At 44.5% G+C, this 16,940-nt stretch overlaps 1 protein-coding gene across 2 annotated transcripts in view; it reads right to left on the reverse strand.

The window, feature by feature from the left end:
• Positions 1-2,126: 2,126 nt before the first annotated feature.
• The window catches only part of VANGL1 (VANGL planar cell polarity protein 1), a 53,840-nt gene continuing 39,026 nt past the window's right edge, over positions 2,127-16,940 (reverse strand). The window contains exons 6-9 of one of the 2 annotated variants that reach the window (XM_089917317.1): positions 16,272-16,405; positions 14,689-14,821; positions 13,259-13,493; positions 2,127-9,269 (exon numbers count right to left, since the gene is read on the reverse strand). In XM_089917317.1, coding sequence (XP_089773443.1) covers positions 9,009-9,269; positions 13,259-13,493; positions 14,689-14,821; positions 16,272-16,405 — 763 coding nt within the window. In that variant the 3' untranslated portion in view covers positions 2,127-9,008. The remainder of the gene's footprint in view (positions 9,270-13,258; positions 13,494-14,688; positions 14,822-16,271; positions 16,406-16,940) is intronic. The other variant, XM_022583988.2, reaches the window with a different exon arrangement.

Here is a 16,940-nt window from a genome sequence, read left to right on the forward strand (position 1 = left end):
GATTTTTCAGCAGTTAGTTGTGATTCTGGTGTTCTTGCAAGAGAGAGTGAGAGCACGTCCTTCTACTCTGCCATCTTGAACCAATCTCAGTGATCTTGGTACTTAATCTTGTTTGACTAAATATTCTGTAAGCCCCAATGTAAAGCTAATTTAACAACTATTAGCACCATTAAGAATGTGCTATTGATTCTCGAAAGTCTATCTTATCCCAAGACGTTTTTGGCAACACGGTGTCATCTGTTCAGGTTTGCTGAGGATAGCCAATTGCTGAAGAAATAGGAAGACTATCTCCTTGGCTCAATAAGAAGGTTTCCAATGGGGGATGTTCTCTTTCCTCATGTTAGCAAAGTCCCCCAGCAATATAGCCATCATGACGGGAAGCAAAGCAGCATGGGGATGATAGCAGTGGTCCCAGGCCCCATTCTCTGGGCATGGAATGACCACAGCCACCTAAGTGTCCATGCATTTATTTTAATGCACCTTCAGACCCAAATGGTTGCAAGGTGAATTAAGGACCTTTTTCAAATTAACCTGGTATTTCATTGATCAGAACTCTTTGGAGCAGCGATGACCAGAATTCTTAATGATCACCCTAGTCACTGATGATTAGGTCACACCCAGTAGTTTTAGCATTGAGTGTGCTGCCACGTTCTCATTCATTCGTTCACTCATTCCAATATTCATTCAATGGACCCATAAAGCTGGTTACCACATGTGGATCACAGAAGGCAAAACGGAGTGGGTAAGATGGGAGAGTTGAGCAAGGAAACATGTTTAAAGCCCCCGTGTCAGTTCTACAAATGCATCATCATTTTGTCTGAGACATTATGAATTCTCAGAACCACAGAAACACATTCAGATGTAAATACAGAGAACACATCCAGAAGGCAAATACAGTTTTGATTTTCCACGTCAGCGTTAGCCTGCATAACTAGAAGATGCTGCATGACACCAGGAGGGAATTACCAAGTCTCTCTTGTGCAGGGATACTGCCCATTCCCACACTACTACCGGTGGGTCTTGTCTCTGGCACTAGGCAAGCAGGCAGTGGCTGTAGCTGATGCCATCCTGATAGCCCTCATTCCACTTCCATAATCTCAGTTTATCATCTGACATTCTCGAAACTCTTCCAAAATTCTATATCTGTATTATGGGTAATGAATGAAAAAGAGAAGTCTTTGGTTTATATTTGCATACACTTTTAATCTTTTCTCTAGTAGGTTTTGCTTGTGCAGGTGTAAATTGTGCCCATCTTGGCCCAGAGAAACAGAGTTTATCAATAATCTATACAATGAATATCATCAAATCAATCACTTTCTCTGATCTTTATCCATGCAACAGGTAAGAATCTGACTGTGTGCTACCAGCATTCAGTAAGGACAGCTGGGAGTAGCAGAAGGCAAGCTCCAATATTTCTTTGTCAAATAATCAAGTTCCCTTTAAATAGACCTATTGAAAATAAGTCAATAATTTAAATTGAATTAGCAAGCCATTTGCAAAAACAATCCAACATTCATTCACCCTCCTCACAATTCCAGGGTCTGACATTTTCCTCCCTCCTTACTTGACTCAAAGATCTTTTTTCACTTGCTGATTTACTCAAAAGGCCTGTTTCACCTCCAAGTTTTAGAGCCTAAGGATTTAATTTTCAGTTATCTATTCATTTAAAACATTCTCTTGACCATAAAATGATTGCAACCTGTAGTTTTTCTTACAATGGCAATTCCACTTTCCCGTTCAATCTACCATTACAATTATCTTGGTTTTCAGAGAAACTTGACAGGTTATATTTAAGAAGGTATCAAAATTATTCAAGAGTGAAAATGTTCCTTAAAAAGTAGAAAACACTTATGGTTACCAAAGGGGAAGGGGGGAGGGATAAATTAGGAGTTTGGGATTAACATATATACACTACTATATATGAACTATATAGATAGCCAACAAGGACCTACTGTATAGCACAGGGCAGTATACTCAGTATTATGTAATAACCTATAAGGGAAAATAACCTGAAAAAAATAATATGTATAACTGAATCACTTTGCTGTATACCTGAAACTAACACAACATTGTACATCAACTATACCTCAATAAAAAGAAATAAATAAAATAAAACTTTTTAGATTGAAGTAATCACATGAAAAAAAAGTAACAAAATGTAATTTGGGATTTCAGTTTATTTTCCGAGTTTTACAGTATAAAAAATGTAACATGTAAAATGTTTTACAATTAATTGGAATAGGGGACCCAAAAGAGAACAAAATAACTTGGATGCCAGGTACATGATGCCCCTCATAGACTCTAACATTGTTACTGATGTTACAATGAAAAGAGGCTTCACTGCATACATCTTATGAATATATGTAAATGTACTTGGGCAGATGGTTGCTGGTAGTGTAATTCATTCATTCACATGTTTGCAATGTCTCAATAGAGCCCACCACCCAGTTTATGCAGGAAGTCACACTCAGACTTTGTCATACATATCTAGTGATTGTGCATTTTGCTAACCAGCAAAACTTCCCCTTCTGGTTACAAAGTGCAGTATTAACTAATAAGGGAGAATGAAAAAGACCCCTGGCCACATCTTTGCACAAACAGTTATGGCCCCATCAGATAGACAGATGGTTTTGTCACTGAAGTTGCTGGGTTGATACTGGATTCTAAATCCAGAAATGTAAAGTCCTTTCAACACAAAAGCGATGGTCAAATAAACTTCCCTTGAGTAAGACCTGGCCCCAGCCTCTCTGGTCTTCTCCCAAGCATATTTGTTGAGGAAGTGGTCATCACAACATGAGTTAATTCACCACCCCAGTGAGCCAGTATCCACCACTGCCCTCATCCTGGCTGGTGTCCTCCACTCTATGCCATAGTTGTCATAAACAACTGCTTGGAAATCAAGTTTTTTAAACATGTCATAATTTAGGAGTCCCAGAGGACTCTGCTATTTAGTTAAAGCCTACTGTGAATCCATTATAAAAATAAGGACTTCTCAGCAAAGTCTGGATTTTTTTTTAGAATGATGATCAACACTAAGTGAATATTCCATTATTTCTATAACTGAGGGGCGCTGGCCAATGGAAAGCGACCGCCACCTCTCTCCACCTGGCCCCTGGAATGGTGATGGTGTATTAACTGTTTAAATTCGCTACAACATGAATTGAACTAGACTTGACACGTGCAGATCAGATGCCCGGGTCCTACTACTAATTCCCTGAGCAAGAGTCTCTGGCCTCAGACATGAAGCTTTCCCAAGATGAGGGCTTTTGGGGGTTTAAAAACTCCTAAAGGATGACCTCCTTCAGAATGAAAGCTCATGTGCACAAGGGAAAGCTGAGATAAATACAAGCAAATACAAAACCAGACACTGCACAAATATTTTTATCCAAGTATTATTTCAGTGCCAAAAGAAGTGCCAAAGACACTCAAGATAAAAGCCTGGGAATTGGTCACATTTGTCCCCAAGGCTTAAGAGTGTTTTTATCCCACTAAAACAAGGACAAAACACTGATGTTTTCAAGCTGACAGACATATCAATTGTAGATTCCTGGTGCCATATTGGGAGTAACATTTCACTGTGCTGCTTCAGGTGTCGGAAACCTGTTGTTGTGTTGGGGAGACTCTAAAACAACCCATTGAAGAGATTTATGTTACAGGTGAAACAAAACAAATTGGGTTATCTAAGTAGACAGGGACAGGCCTGGTAAAAGGGACACAGAGTACTAAAATCTAATTTTATTCAGTAGTTATACATTCCCTATTTACCCTCTGAAAATGCGTCCTACTCGTTCCTAATAAGCAGCAATGCTGAGAGGTGTGTTATCTTTCCTTTCCTATCCTCTACTGAAAGCAAACAGCAGGAGAGAAGGTAGTTTATGCACAACTAAACCAAAACCTCAAGACATTGGAATAGAGAAAAACAGTGTGCTCAGGGTCCTGTTTTATGTCTAGTGATTAAAACTCTAGAGGGCAAATGTGGGGAAGATAGTGGGATGCAAAGTGCTTGCTGAGAACATGAAGTTAAGGGTGGAGGCCAGGGGCTCCAGTCCCAAACCTCCCTAGGCTGGGCTGCAGGCAGTCCCTCTCCCACCCCAACCAGTGGAAGCTGTTGGGGCATAATGTTGACAAAGCACCAGGAAGAGGCCTCTTCAGATCAGAGGGAGGCCAGGTCAGCCCCTGCACACTTCCCCAAGGTGCACACCTGCCCAAGCCAGCAGGGTGGGAGTGGAGGGGGAGGGGACAGAAGCAAAGGGTGGCTACCAGAACAATAGCACCTGAGTCCTACAGCAGGTGCAGCGCTAGCAGGGCTGGTTTTCCTAAGGGAAGGAGGATCCTCAAGTTCTTTCCATCAAAATTCCTGAGAAATCTGCTAGCACGGCGGAGCAGCCTTCCCTGGAGCCACAGCTCTGGTGCAAGCCCGAGGTCAAAGAACAGATGTGATTCCACCTCCAATGAACCCCCAATCCCAGCTTTTGATTCAAGGTTAAGTATCCTCAGGTCTCTCCTCCACATCCAGAAAATGCCAGATTATTTAGGTAATACTTCAAGGTAGTGACTGAGGGATTGGAATCAAACATTAGATTTGAAATTTCATTTATTAGCCATGAGATTTTAAGCAAGTTCCTCCCTCTCTGCTCATCCCTTTTCTTACCTGTAAAATTCAGATAACGCCTACCTTAAAGGAATTCACATTCTAAGACAACGCCTAACATTCGATACCTGATAGATACATCTTATTACCCTTCTCTTCCTTCTTTGACCAAAATATATTTTGTCAAAAATGTGACCCCAAATCTAATTTTCTAGGCATCCACTTGGTTAAAGCTCAATATGGAGATTTCAGTGTAGTGCCTAAGGTACCTTATTCACTACTGCACTGAATACCATTCAAAAACTGTGCTATGGGCTTAAGAATAACTCATATTTTATTTATAATGGATTCTGACCACAGGGTTACATAGCAGTAAATTCACAGTAGTGATTTATTTTTTGTAAAACAAGACTCGCAAAGCACAAACACTACCCAGAAATACTTACACCACTTTACAACTGCAGGGTCTCTGCTGGGCTATTTGAATATTATGGCACCATTTCTGTGCTGCTTTTAGTAATCAATCTTTTTTTTTAAATGAAGCTCAATTTTTAAGTTATACTGAGAAATCTATGGTAAGGCTTCCGGGGTAGTGAAGTTGGAGCAGTCATCATCATGGAGCTTGACCTTTCTTTCTTTGTTTCTTGCTGTTTTCAGGTCATAAAGTCCTGAGGCAAGAAAGTCTAATGGACTTGCCTACAGGACAGCAGGCTCTCCAGAAGACACTGCTGTGCTAAAGCCATTTACTCCTGGGGAGAAGCCAGTGTAACCTAGGGGAAGGAGTAAAGGAGGCGAGGGAGAAGTATCTGGCTTTAGAGTAACCTCCCAGAAGATGGGTGCTGTTAGGGTATCTCTCAAACACAGGGCATATGTAGAAACACATGGACTTTCACACACTCATCTATATAAACACATCCACAAGTTATTTGCTGAGATACACACCCATCTGTTACAGATAACACAGATGTTCAGATGGCTAACATAAACATGCCGTCCATCTGGTAATTACACTCAGAGAAATGCTCACATATATAGAAACACACACCCACAAACAAATGTGCGTCCCAGTGTAGGGAGCCTTCCATAGCAGGGTTCACACAGACGAGGGTAAACAAGGACTTGATTTTGCTGATTTCATTGAGCGGCTGCTACACTCACTCTCCCGGGAAAAAGTAAGGAGGGGCAGGGTCATCAGTTTCTGTCAGCCTAACAGGCTCATGGCTTCCCACAGGGCTACAGGCTTATCTATATACATGCACACCAAAGTGACTGGGAGACACAAGAAAGAGAGTACTCGACTACCACCAGCTATGGTGAAGACAGCGGAGCACCTCGTGCCCACCCAACACACACCCGAACAACCACCGTCTCCCCACTGCAAAGGAGGTCCGAGCTCTGGCAATGAGCCGCAGCACGACACACACATACACACATACTACGGCCACTTTCCTCTATCCATTGGCCGTACAGAATTTGTCCTGTGCGTAGACAGAGGACAGAGAGGAAGGAAGGGAGATGATGGCAGCTGGGCAAAAAATGGTCAAGCATTTTCTCTAGGGCTTACTTGAAACACTTTCGCAAAACCATTACACGTTTTGACTTAACTGATAATGCAAAGGATGGATCAATCACAAAACCTTAAAATCCCTTCCAGCTCTATGAATGCGGACTTCAATGTTTAGTTCATGGACGATTAAAAATTGTCATTATCTTCAAAAGTACACACTTAAGAACAGAAACTATCTACTGGTTAAAACATCACCAGGGAAGAGAACAACCTCAGACATACACTCCTCATTAAGTTTTTCTACTCCTTACTGTTTAACGTTCACATTTTAATAACAGGTTGAAAGTTATAGAAAATCTATAAACATTTCAGGCAAACAAAATCTTGTATCCTCTAATGTGAACTTATCTTCTAATTCTACTAGCCCAGGGCACAGTTTACTCCTTTTCAAAAGAAGAGCTTATTGACTGCAAGAACTGAAAAGAACTGTGTTCAATTGTATGATACAGCTTTTCTGAATACTTACATTTTTAAAAAAATGCCATTTACATTGTTCCCACTGCACCAGTAACTCAGGCTATGAAGAGTTTGCAAGTGCAAAGCCTTGATACAAAGATCCTGCATTTTATTACGTTGTTCTCTCGAAAAGGACTCAATACAAAGTCAGTGTAAAAAAATCAATATTCAATTTAAAACAGAAACAATAATTTCACAAAGTCTGACATTCTCCTATGCAAAGACTGGGAGAGAGAGAAAAGAAATTCCTTAATTTAAACCTTTCTTCACCCTGCTGGGAAGGCAGGCACCAAAGCCATGAATCCAACTTAACCCCTTCTGGACTGGTAATTGAAGACAGGGTTGTAAGCACAGTGTTTTAGAATGCTGACGGATAGTGTCGTTATTAACCAGATGAATATACATGTATGGCACTTCTATTGCCGGGTTTCTGATGCTGCAGCCTCTGATACATTTAGTCTGGGACAGTATAACCTTTATGCAGCCAAAGTCTCTTATACATTCACCATCCCTTGCCCAGTCTCCCAAAATATATTCCTGAGAAAGACATCAAAAGGAACGTCCGGCTCGAAGGGACCTAAAGGCAAAACTAAGAAGAACAAAAGCACCATGGTTACATGGTATGTGTTTTACATAAACGGAAACCATGTAGTTAAATAGTATGTCTTGGCTTCACACCATACCGATTGGTTTCTCCTTCCTGCTTTTCCAACACATCTTCTTGTTGACCTGAAGGCTGTGGATTCAAGAACGCTGTTTACTTTTTCAGGTACAGGTGTGTGACAAATATCAAAAGCCAATTTTGGTTTAAGACAGTAATAACAAACACTGCACCACTTGTGGAATGCATAAACCAGAAAGGGTACATGCGAACACATACACAAAGAGCATTTGACAGTGTAATCCTTGGCTATAGCAAGGTGACTGGTTACCCTAAACACTGGGGAAAAGCGAGAGTGAACACTTTGCAAAGGTTTGCTGTGGATACAGGAAGGCAGATGCAGGAACTGAAGGCTGCTGCAGGGCTCTGCCCGTTGGCGCCTCCGCTCGCCTGGCCCGGCTGCTCCCCTGGGCCCGGGCCCAGGCAAGCCCACTGAAACCATCTAAGAAACAGACCAGGCTGGCATCATTCTGGATCACAAGCTCGGCTCCCTACTTTCCTTTCCCCAGATGCTGCAGCTTGCCCATTCCCTCTCCTCACTTAACTGCCAACTACGAGTGATTTAGCACCAGGGCCTAAAGGAGCCCCTGCACGGGTAGTAAGGGGCGGAGGTGATGAGCGCACAGTGACGGTGGTCAGAGTCAGGGGCTGGACGCCGCAGCTGTCCCTTGGCAAGACAGCTTGCTATGGAGCTTTGTGAGGACGTACCTCCAGGGAAATGGAGGCTCTGAGCTGAACTTGCCAGTCCCTGAGTCACAGCGTGGGTCTCCCCCTGGTGGGTGCGGAGCAGTGGCGGGGAGGGGCTCCTGCCGCAGCCTGAATGGGACATCCTAGCTGGCTGGCATGCCCTCCCTGGGACCTACCTGGGGGGTACTTCACCCTTCCCTACGTAAACAAACAATCCGTGGGGCGGACCTGAGGCTGTGCATGGAGCCCGAGGGCACACGTGAAGAGCCAGGTCCTGGGCGGCTCTGAAAGCTGGGCTCCCTGGCCGGGGCTGCCAGCCAGGTAGGGTGTGGTGTGTTTTGGGAGGGTGGGGGTGGGATGGAGCGGGGTCAGGTAGGCCATCACTGGGTTAGGAAAGAGCTACCTGCTCAAGCTGGTAGGCAAGCAGGTCAAAACCAGGGCAGGTAGATTCTCTCTTTGGGGAAAAAAATAAAATCATTAAGAGCTGTAAACTGACAGTGCACGTTTGTCGTTGTGACCTTTCTCTGCAGAACCTAAGGCAACAGAGAACAAAGACGAAGGCAGGCATTTCGTGAACGGCCCCTGGCTCCCGTGGTGCCGGATGTTTACATATACAAACACGTGTGGACATGTCCCGTCTGGTTCCCTGAAACAGGACAAAGACGTGTCCCCAGAGGCCCACGAGTGGGATGGCCAGAAGCCAGGGCAGGGCTGGGTGCTGGACGAAAGGCAGGGACGAGTCGTAAGGCGAGGTTCCCAAGAACCTCCAGCTCCGCTTTGGTTTGCAGCTGTCACAGAAACGCCAGGGAACGGCTTCTCGAGAGACGTCCCATCCCCAAGTCAGATGTCATCAGTCACTTTTTTCCAGGACGGACATCTTCTGCTTCCTTCCAAATAAAGTGCAGATGGTCAAAGGACCCTGGTCTCTCATCTGCCAGTTCAGTCAGCAATGAAGAATAATAAAAACAAAGATGCCCCTCTGGTATACATATATATCTCTCTATATATTCTTTTTTTTTTTTAATAAAGCCACAAATATAGAACTTTTAAACTGACGTCTCAGACTGTAAGCGAAGGACAAATTTGTGAGACTTGGGGTCTATGAACTCTTCCGAGAGCATGATGAATGGAATTTTCTTCACATTGACTACGAGGCTGAAGTCCAAGCATTTGAGGACAAAAACGAGTCCATCCCGCAGCCCGCTGGTCACGGCCTCATCACTGACGAGCCGCCACTGCATGGCGAGCCAGCGCTCCCGGTCGTACTGCAGCGTGGGACCCGTGCTGAGGTACCGCTCGAGGAAGGCCTGCAAGGACAAGCGGAGATGCTATTAGTGAGGGAGCACCCGCTCCAGGCGGTGCTGCTGGGGGCTGCCTGCTCTCACTCCTGGGAAAACATGTCCTCCCAACAAACCAGGATGGCCCCACAGATCACACCCAATTCCATCAGGACTGCCCCACGGAGTCCCTGATGGGGAGGGAAGGCTCCCCTACTTTCTCACTCTCCAACCAGAGGGTGCCAACGGTGGTAAGCAGAGACGCGAGGAAGGCAGGGTGGCTGGTACCCACGTCTGCCCAGAAGCCGCGGCTGAGGCACCAGCCGCCTCTAAGGGCCTGGGTCCCATGGCCCAGGCCACGGCTTGTACCTGTTCATAGGTCAGCCTCCTCCCATCCCGAGAGCTCCTCGGGGCAAGTGCCAAGCACGGAAAAGCACTCTGGGAATGTGAGCAGAAGAAATACAGGGATATACCTGCACACACAAAAACGCATGCTCTGCCCTTACTGCTGTGTGCCTCTGGATGAGCCGTTTAACCTCTCTGTGGGTGGAGGAGATGACAGCGCTAATGCACAGGGCTGCTGTGAGGACGAAGTGGTTGACTCTAACCGTCTCACGGTGCAAGGTTGTTTTATGGGGGATGGGGTGTGCACGTGGCAAGTCCGGGGGATGGCCGGGCCCCACGTCCACCTCCCTCTCTCTCGGCTCTAGCAGGGCTGAGCTCCGTGGGTTCCTCGACATTCCCCTCGACATGTGCTGTTCCTCCTGCTGGATGTCGTCCTTCAGCAAACTCCTCCTGGCCCTTTAAATCTTCTCACACCACTCCCTGAACCTCTCAGACAGGCGAACATGTCCTCCTTTAAGGGCCTCTAATCATGGCATGACTCCCGTGTGACATTTTACTTTCTGAACAATTACTGCCAACTTGCTTGTCTGAGGCCTATACTAAACTATACTCTCCTGGAAGGCAGGAACTATTTTTTTTTTTTTTTTTTTTTTTTTTTTTGCGGTACGTGGGCCTCTCACTGCTGTGGCCTCTCCTGTTGCAGAGCACAGGCTCCGGACGCGCAGGCTCAGCGGCCATGGCTCACGGGCCCAGCCGCTCCGCAGCACGTGGGATCTTCCCGGACCGGGGCACGAACCCGTGTCCCCTGCATCGGCAGGCGGACTCTCAATCACTGCGCCACCAGGGGAGCCCAGGAACTATTTTTTAAATTCGGATTTTCCATGTGCCTGGCATATGCTGGGGGGCTCAACAGCGTGTGTGTTACATCAATAAATACATCGATTTAGCTTTGAGAAAGCAGAAGAAAGAATGAACCAGGGATCCAGATAGAAAATATTAGGATAAAACATTCTGGTCCTAAACACAGGTCACAGATGGTTTCTAAGTGGTATCCTCCAACCACACCTCACTGCTGCTGCCAGGTACATTATTTCTCATCTATAAGCATATATTCTAAGGCAGAAGGGAGAGTTGTGCCTCTACCACAACACTCACTCATATAAAAATAACTCCTATGTGGGCAATTCCTGGCGGCCCAATGGTTAGGACTCAGCGCTTTCACTGCTGGGGCCCAGGTTCAATCCCTGATTGGGGAATTAAGACCCTGCAAGCCACGAGGCATGGCCAAAAAAAAAAAAAATACAACTCTTATGAATCATAAGGAAAAGAAACAGCTCAACAGTTAGATAAATGAAATTAATAAGACAATTTATAAAAGAATAGAAAATTAAGATATGAAAAGATGTTCTATCACATTAATAGTTAAATATGACTTCAAATAATAAAAATCTATTTCCCTCCTCTTAGATGGGCAATGATCAAAAAGAATGGTAACACCCAATGCTGGCAAGGGTAAGGGGGAAATAAACGGTCTCATATCCTAAAGGCAAAAGTGTAAAAACAGTAACACCCCTTAGAAGGACAATTTGGCAGGATCTGTACCTTTGATCCAGCTGTTCCTCTACTAGAAATTTATCCTTCAGAAATACTTGCATAAATGTACAAACACATATGTAAAAAAGAGATATTCACTGCAACACTGTTTAGACCAGGGATTGGCAAACTTTTCTTTAAATATAAATATTTTTGGTGTTGCAAAGGCACACACTGTCACAACTGCTCAACTCTGCTGTAGTAGAGAGAAAGCAGCCGTAGACAATCTGTCAACAAAAGGGTGTAGCTGTGTCCCAATAAAACGCGATTAACAAAAACCACCAACCCCTGGTTTAGACTAACGAAAGATCTTAATCCAAATGTGCGTCAGTAGGCAATCCGTTAAACAAACCATGGTATTCAGTGGAGTAAGACACAGCTATTACAGGGAATGAGTCAGATCTGTGTAACGGAGATTGCGAAGTACTGACATGGAAATACAGCCAAGAGACAGCTTTAAGTGAAAAAAGCAAGTGTCCAAACTTTACCTATATGGTATGAGATCCCATTTCTGTTTTTCTTTTTTTTTTATCCATTTCTGCTTTAAAAACACACACACACAAACACCTGAAAGAATACACCCCTACTCTTTATATCAGTAAGAACTGTCTGGGTTAGGGGAATGAAAACTTCGCTTTGTACATTATACTTTTCTTTAACGTTCGGATTTTTATACAAAGATTATTAGTTTTAATTCAGAAAAGTATACTTTTTTTTAAATGAAAAAGAAAGCAACCAGGAAACTTAAAAAAAAAGAAAAAAACCTTGAAAAAGGAAAACCACCACTTCCATTCTATGTGGTACGAGCTATCACTTTGCACATGCAGACATATTGTACTCACTCGTAACCACAGTGTTCAAAGCTTTTTGCATTCTGTTGTTTGTAAATATCCTAACGAAGATTCTTCCATGTTTTAACAGGTGAGACACTGTACTATGTAAGCCACTGTTCTATTTTTAACTCCAGTTTGGAGTTAATACAGGTTATTTTGCAAAAATCACGTGCATATATATTCACGAGTATAGCTGACTGTGCTGAGTACTTTTTCTAGGAGACGGATTAGTGAGTCAAAGAATATGGGAAACATTATGGCTTCTTAATGAATATTTCCATATTGCTTTTCTAAGGATCGTTACTGGTTAGTGACAATGCAACCAGCAGTTGTATATTACAAGGCAATGTATGAACACAGGTCCTTATACTAATAATATCACTACCATGTGTTATATGTGTACTACAGGCAAGCTCATTTACTTTCTACCTCATGATTTACATGTCATGCTGCCATATTTAATATAATTCTCATACAACAATCCTATCAGGTAGATACTATTATTATCCCCATTTTATGAAAGAGGAAACAAGTGAAGAGTAACTTAGGCAAAGTCACAAACCAATTAGGTGGTGGAGCCAGGATCTGAACCCACTTCTGTTTGAAGAGAGGTCCTTTGCTGAACCCTTCCTTCTACTTTGCCTCCTTGGCCACAGCCCTCTATGAGATGCATGGTTGTTTCTTGTAACAGCCCCAAAAGTGTGCTCATGTCATAATCCCAGAGAGCATTCAGTAGAACTAACCCCCTAAGAGCCAAAACACCAAAGTGATGGCACGTTTTCTCTGGCTGATAATAATGGCTACTTATTTGGTCCTTATATTATGACAGACGCTGTTTTAAGCACTTCGTAAGAATGGACTCTCTTAGTTCTCATGACAACCCAGTGAGGTAGATATTAGTATTATCCCCAATTTACAGGCTAGCAAACTGAGGCACAGAGCCATTAGGCTCTTGGCCCAAGGTTTCCCACTAGTTGGTGGAGGTGCCAGGTTACAGTGAGTCAACTTGGCCCCAGAATCCGCAGAGTAACCTAAACTACTACCTGGACTGTCTCTAAGTGAAAGTCTTTCCTCTGCTTGAATCTAGAGGCCTTCAAAGGCACATTTTTAAAACGACGGTATCAAAACAACATAAAATAAGTGAGAATCATTAATTCTTATTAGCTGGTGCTTTACAGAAGCCTTTGATTTTATCATTCCTGGTAATACCCTAAAATGGGACTTTCCAAGCTCGGTGACAAGTCGCACCTTTGGGGTCATGCTGTTGGTGATGCAGAAGGCCAGGTGCTGCAGGATGCTCTCCATGCTGTGGTAGTGCTGCTGCCGGGTGGTGCGCAGGTACTTCTGCAGAGCCCGGGCCATGGAGGGGAAGATGGCCTGGGCGGCCTCCCTGGGGTCCATCACCTCCCCTGGGGCTTTCTGCTGCTCCTCAGCCTGGAGACGCTGGATGTGGATGAAGGCCTCCTCCACTGCAACCACCAGCCTGCAGGCGATGAAACACAGCAGTCAGGACCGTGGTGCAGGGCTTGAGAACAGAGTCACACTGAATGTGGGATGACTCCTCCCAGTCTGCCACCAGCTCACCCAAGGCTCCAGTCCTTAGCTGACACTCCAGATGGTTGGGAGAGGAGGGAAGGGGAAAGGAAGGCAAAGGCAAAAATAATACGTGGAATGGGGGCTCCAGGGTGAGGAGGAAGGAGGCTGGGGTTTGGAGATGACTTCTGTTCTCAATTCTGCCACTAATTTACTCGGGAGACTCAGTTCAGTCCCTTTCATCTTTACAATGAAGGGTTAGATGAAAAGAGTTTTAAGGCCCCTCAGACTCTGGCTACAAAAGGCTCTGCTTGCACTGAGAGGTGGCTGGTGGTGCGGAAGCAGCCTTACAGAGAGCCAGAGCTGTATCCCCGGATCCAGCCGCCCATACCAGCAGCCCCTGGGAGAAAAGAAGGAAGGGGCCCAGCACACATGATGAAAACCATCTCTGTCCACTTTGGCTAATGTGATCAGATCTTGAAAATCAGCAAGAGCCTGGGGATATAGGGCGGGCCACTCAAAGTGCGGGCTGCGGGCCAGCAGCTTCATTGTCAGTTGGGAATTTTAAAGAAATGCAAATTCTTGGGTGGGCCCCGCTCTAGACCTTCTGAAAAGTTAAGTATCCGTTGCCGGTAGGGCCCAGAAGCTGAGATCTGTGTTTTAACAAGTCCTCCTGGTGATGCTTTTGAATGCTAAAGTTTGAGAAACACTGGAGCGAGATTCCCTCCAAAGGCCCAAGCAGGTCATGTTTATAAACTGAAATTTCATTCTGGCTAAAAAAAAAAGTCTTACAGAGAACAGACTGTGGGTTGCCAAGGGGGAGGGGGTTGGGGGAGGGAAGGAGTGGGAGTTTGGGATTAGCAGATGCAAGCTGTTATATACATAAGATGGATAAACAACAAGATCCTACTGTATAGCACAGGGAACTATATTCAATACCCTGTGATGAACCATAATGGAAAAGAATACGAAAAAGAATGTATGGATATGTATAACTGAGTCACTTTGCTGTACAGCAGAAATGAACACAACATTGTAAATCAACTACACTTCGATAAAATAAATTTTTGAAAAAGAGTGTTAGTATGCCATTCAAAAGAAAAGTGTGTTACAGGCATGCTAGTTTTGGGGGGTGGGCAGTGTACCTTGCTCTCCGCTTCTTCACCCGCCGTTCATGTTCCGCCTCCTCATAATACAACTCGTTGTGGCTCGAGTCCCTGCGCCGAGCAGCTGCGGCGATCATTGCCCGGGACTGACCAGTGGCGTTATTACTGGGGCCTTTGGGGGAAAGGACGATGGAGGAAGGACAGTTTTAATGCCTTGGGGCTGCGAAACAGAGCAGAAAACTAGTCCACAGTCTGTCAGTACCGTCTGCCCATCCCCTGTGAAGCACATACACAAATCCCCGAAGTAACTTCCCAGAAGGGTGAACAGGACCCCTGCTCTGCGTTCAAAATGCTCACAAGAAGAAGGATATCTCCCAAAACCCCAACTTGATGAGTGGAAATGGAAAAAGAACTCCGAAGGAGATGAAGAATGCTTGACAATTAAAATGCTGGCCAAAAATAGCACAGACTGTGCTGAAGACGTTACTTACCATCTGTTACATAAAGTTCCATTTTGGCCGTAGGGGCAGCTGGAACATTCATTTCAGCGACAAGACAATGGGAGAGGATGAGAGGGATGGGGGGAACAGGACAGAGGAAAAAGAGAGTCAATGGCCAAGGAGACATTAACCACACACGTGCTGGAGGGTCATGGTAGCCACAACTTTTACAGAAAATACCCATGCTTGGGGTCTTGCAAAATGTCATGTTTATTAATACACACCTAGAACTCCTGGTCTCGTTCCCCTGACCGTGGACTGCCTTAACTTTTTAGAAGGACAAGGCAGACTGTACGCTTTCTTACGTAGCATCTACTTAATGGCCTGGCTTGCTAGTGGGATTCTGCACTAGGTTTGTGAAATTTACCAGCCCTTTAGGATTCACAAGCGACTGCACATCTCATAGAGCCAAAAACAAAAAAAGGGGGAGGATATTGTCACTAAAACTGACACCGCCTATAAATCACTCGACTTGTTAACAATATGATCCTCTTCTAGGTTTTGCAAAGCTCTTGCCCTGACCCAAGGTACCTGGCAAGAAATGACACCGTGTCCTGTTTCTTGCACTTAACCATCTGATAGCCCGAAACACAGCTCTGATGTCCCCAGCCTGGCCTCCGGCCTCCAGCCACCCACTCAACTCTGGCTCTCAGCCAGGACTGACAAATGCCTGTAAGAATCTCACCAGAGGCCTGAATTATAGACTTAATGGATTGGGGTAGCTGAATCTTTGGTAATTTATCCAAATTTTGAAAAGCAGCCTTTTCCTATGAGCTTTCAATGTAAGATGTTCACAACAGGAGGCAGGAAACCCACATCACTCCTGTTTCATGTAGTTTTCATAAAATCCTCAAATGAATGAATCTCCCACATATGCAGACTATCAATCAACATTTCTCTAAAAATATCTTTGTCGGGAAAAAAAAAAAAAAAAAGGAAAGGAAAGAAAGGAAGAAAAGACAAAAGAAAAAGAAAAAAGGAAAAATTGTTCTGAAATGAGAATGTACCATAAAGGCAGACCCTGAGAGGGGTAGAACCAAATGGAACATACAGTTTAATCTAAGTACTGGGTTGGCCAACTGCTCCCTGCACCCACCAGAGACACCACTTCAAGGCACGTACCATCTACGTTGTAGACTTTCAGCCCGGCCATGTGCTTGGCTGCTCGGAATTTGGAGGCTGTTAGGAGGTTGGGGTTATAGATGGTGAAATCTTTATAGTAATTTTCCAGAACCACCAATGCTGCTCGCTGGATACTGAGAAAAGAAGGCAAAATTAATGCAGTTTTTCCAAGCAGGTTCTATGTGAAAAAAATACTCTTTTGGAGTCAGGTAAAATAACGGATCACCAAGGATAACCGCACATAGAAGGCTCCTGGGTTTCACCACATCTTTTGTCTCCAGGACAAGAATTTGAAGATGAAACTTAAGTCCCATCGTTCAGTGGCTTCTGTGCCTTCCCCCAGGCTACATCATTAGCCGCATCCCATCTAGCCAATAGGCGAGAAAGGAATGTTATACCTTCTAATTTAGATTTGCTTAGGCTACACAGAACGTTCCTCGTTTTCTCAGTTTACAGAAGAGCAAACTGAGGACCCCAAAAAGGTCAAGGACTTACAGATGGCTGCAGAGCTACTGAGTGAAACAACAAAGTGTAGATTCAAGTTTGTCAGGTCCTAGAGCAGTGTTTCTACCTACACCTCATTGCCCCTGATGGAAGGAATGTAGGGTTTTCAGTTTTCTGTAGGTCAAAACAACACCCACACAGGGCAAAGTGCACTGGAAAAATACT

The sequence above is a fragment of the Delphinapterus leucas genome, chromosome 1 (genome assembly GCF_059928025.1).
Source record: "Delphinapterus leucas isolate spDelLeu-1000000601 "Yukka" chromosome 1, BTC_Dleu_Yukka2, whole genome shotgun sequence".
NCBI lineage: Eukaryota > Metazoa > Chordata > Mammalia > Artiodactyla > Monodontidae > Delphinapterus > Delphinapterus leucas.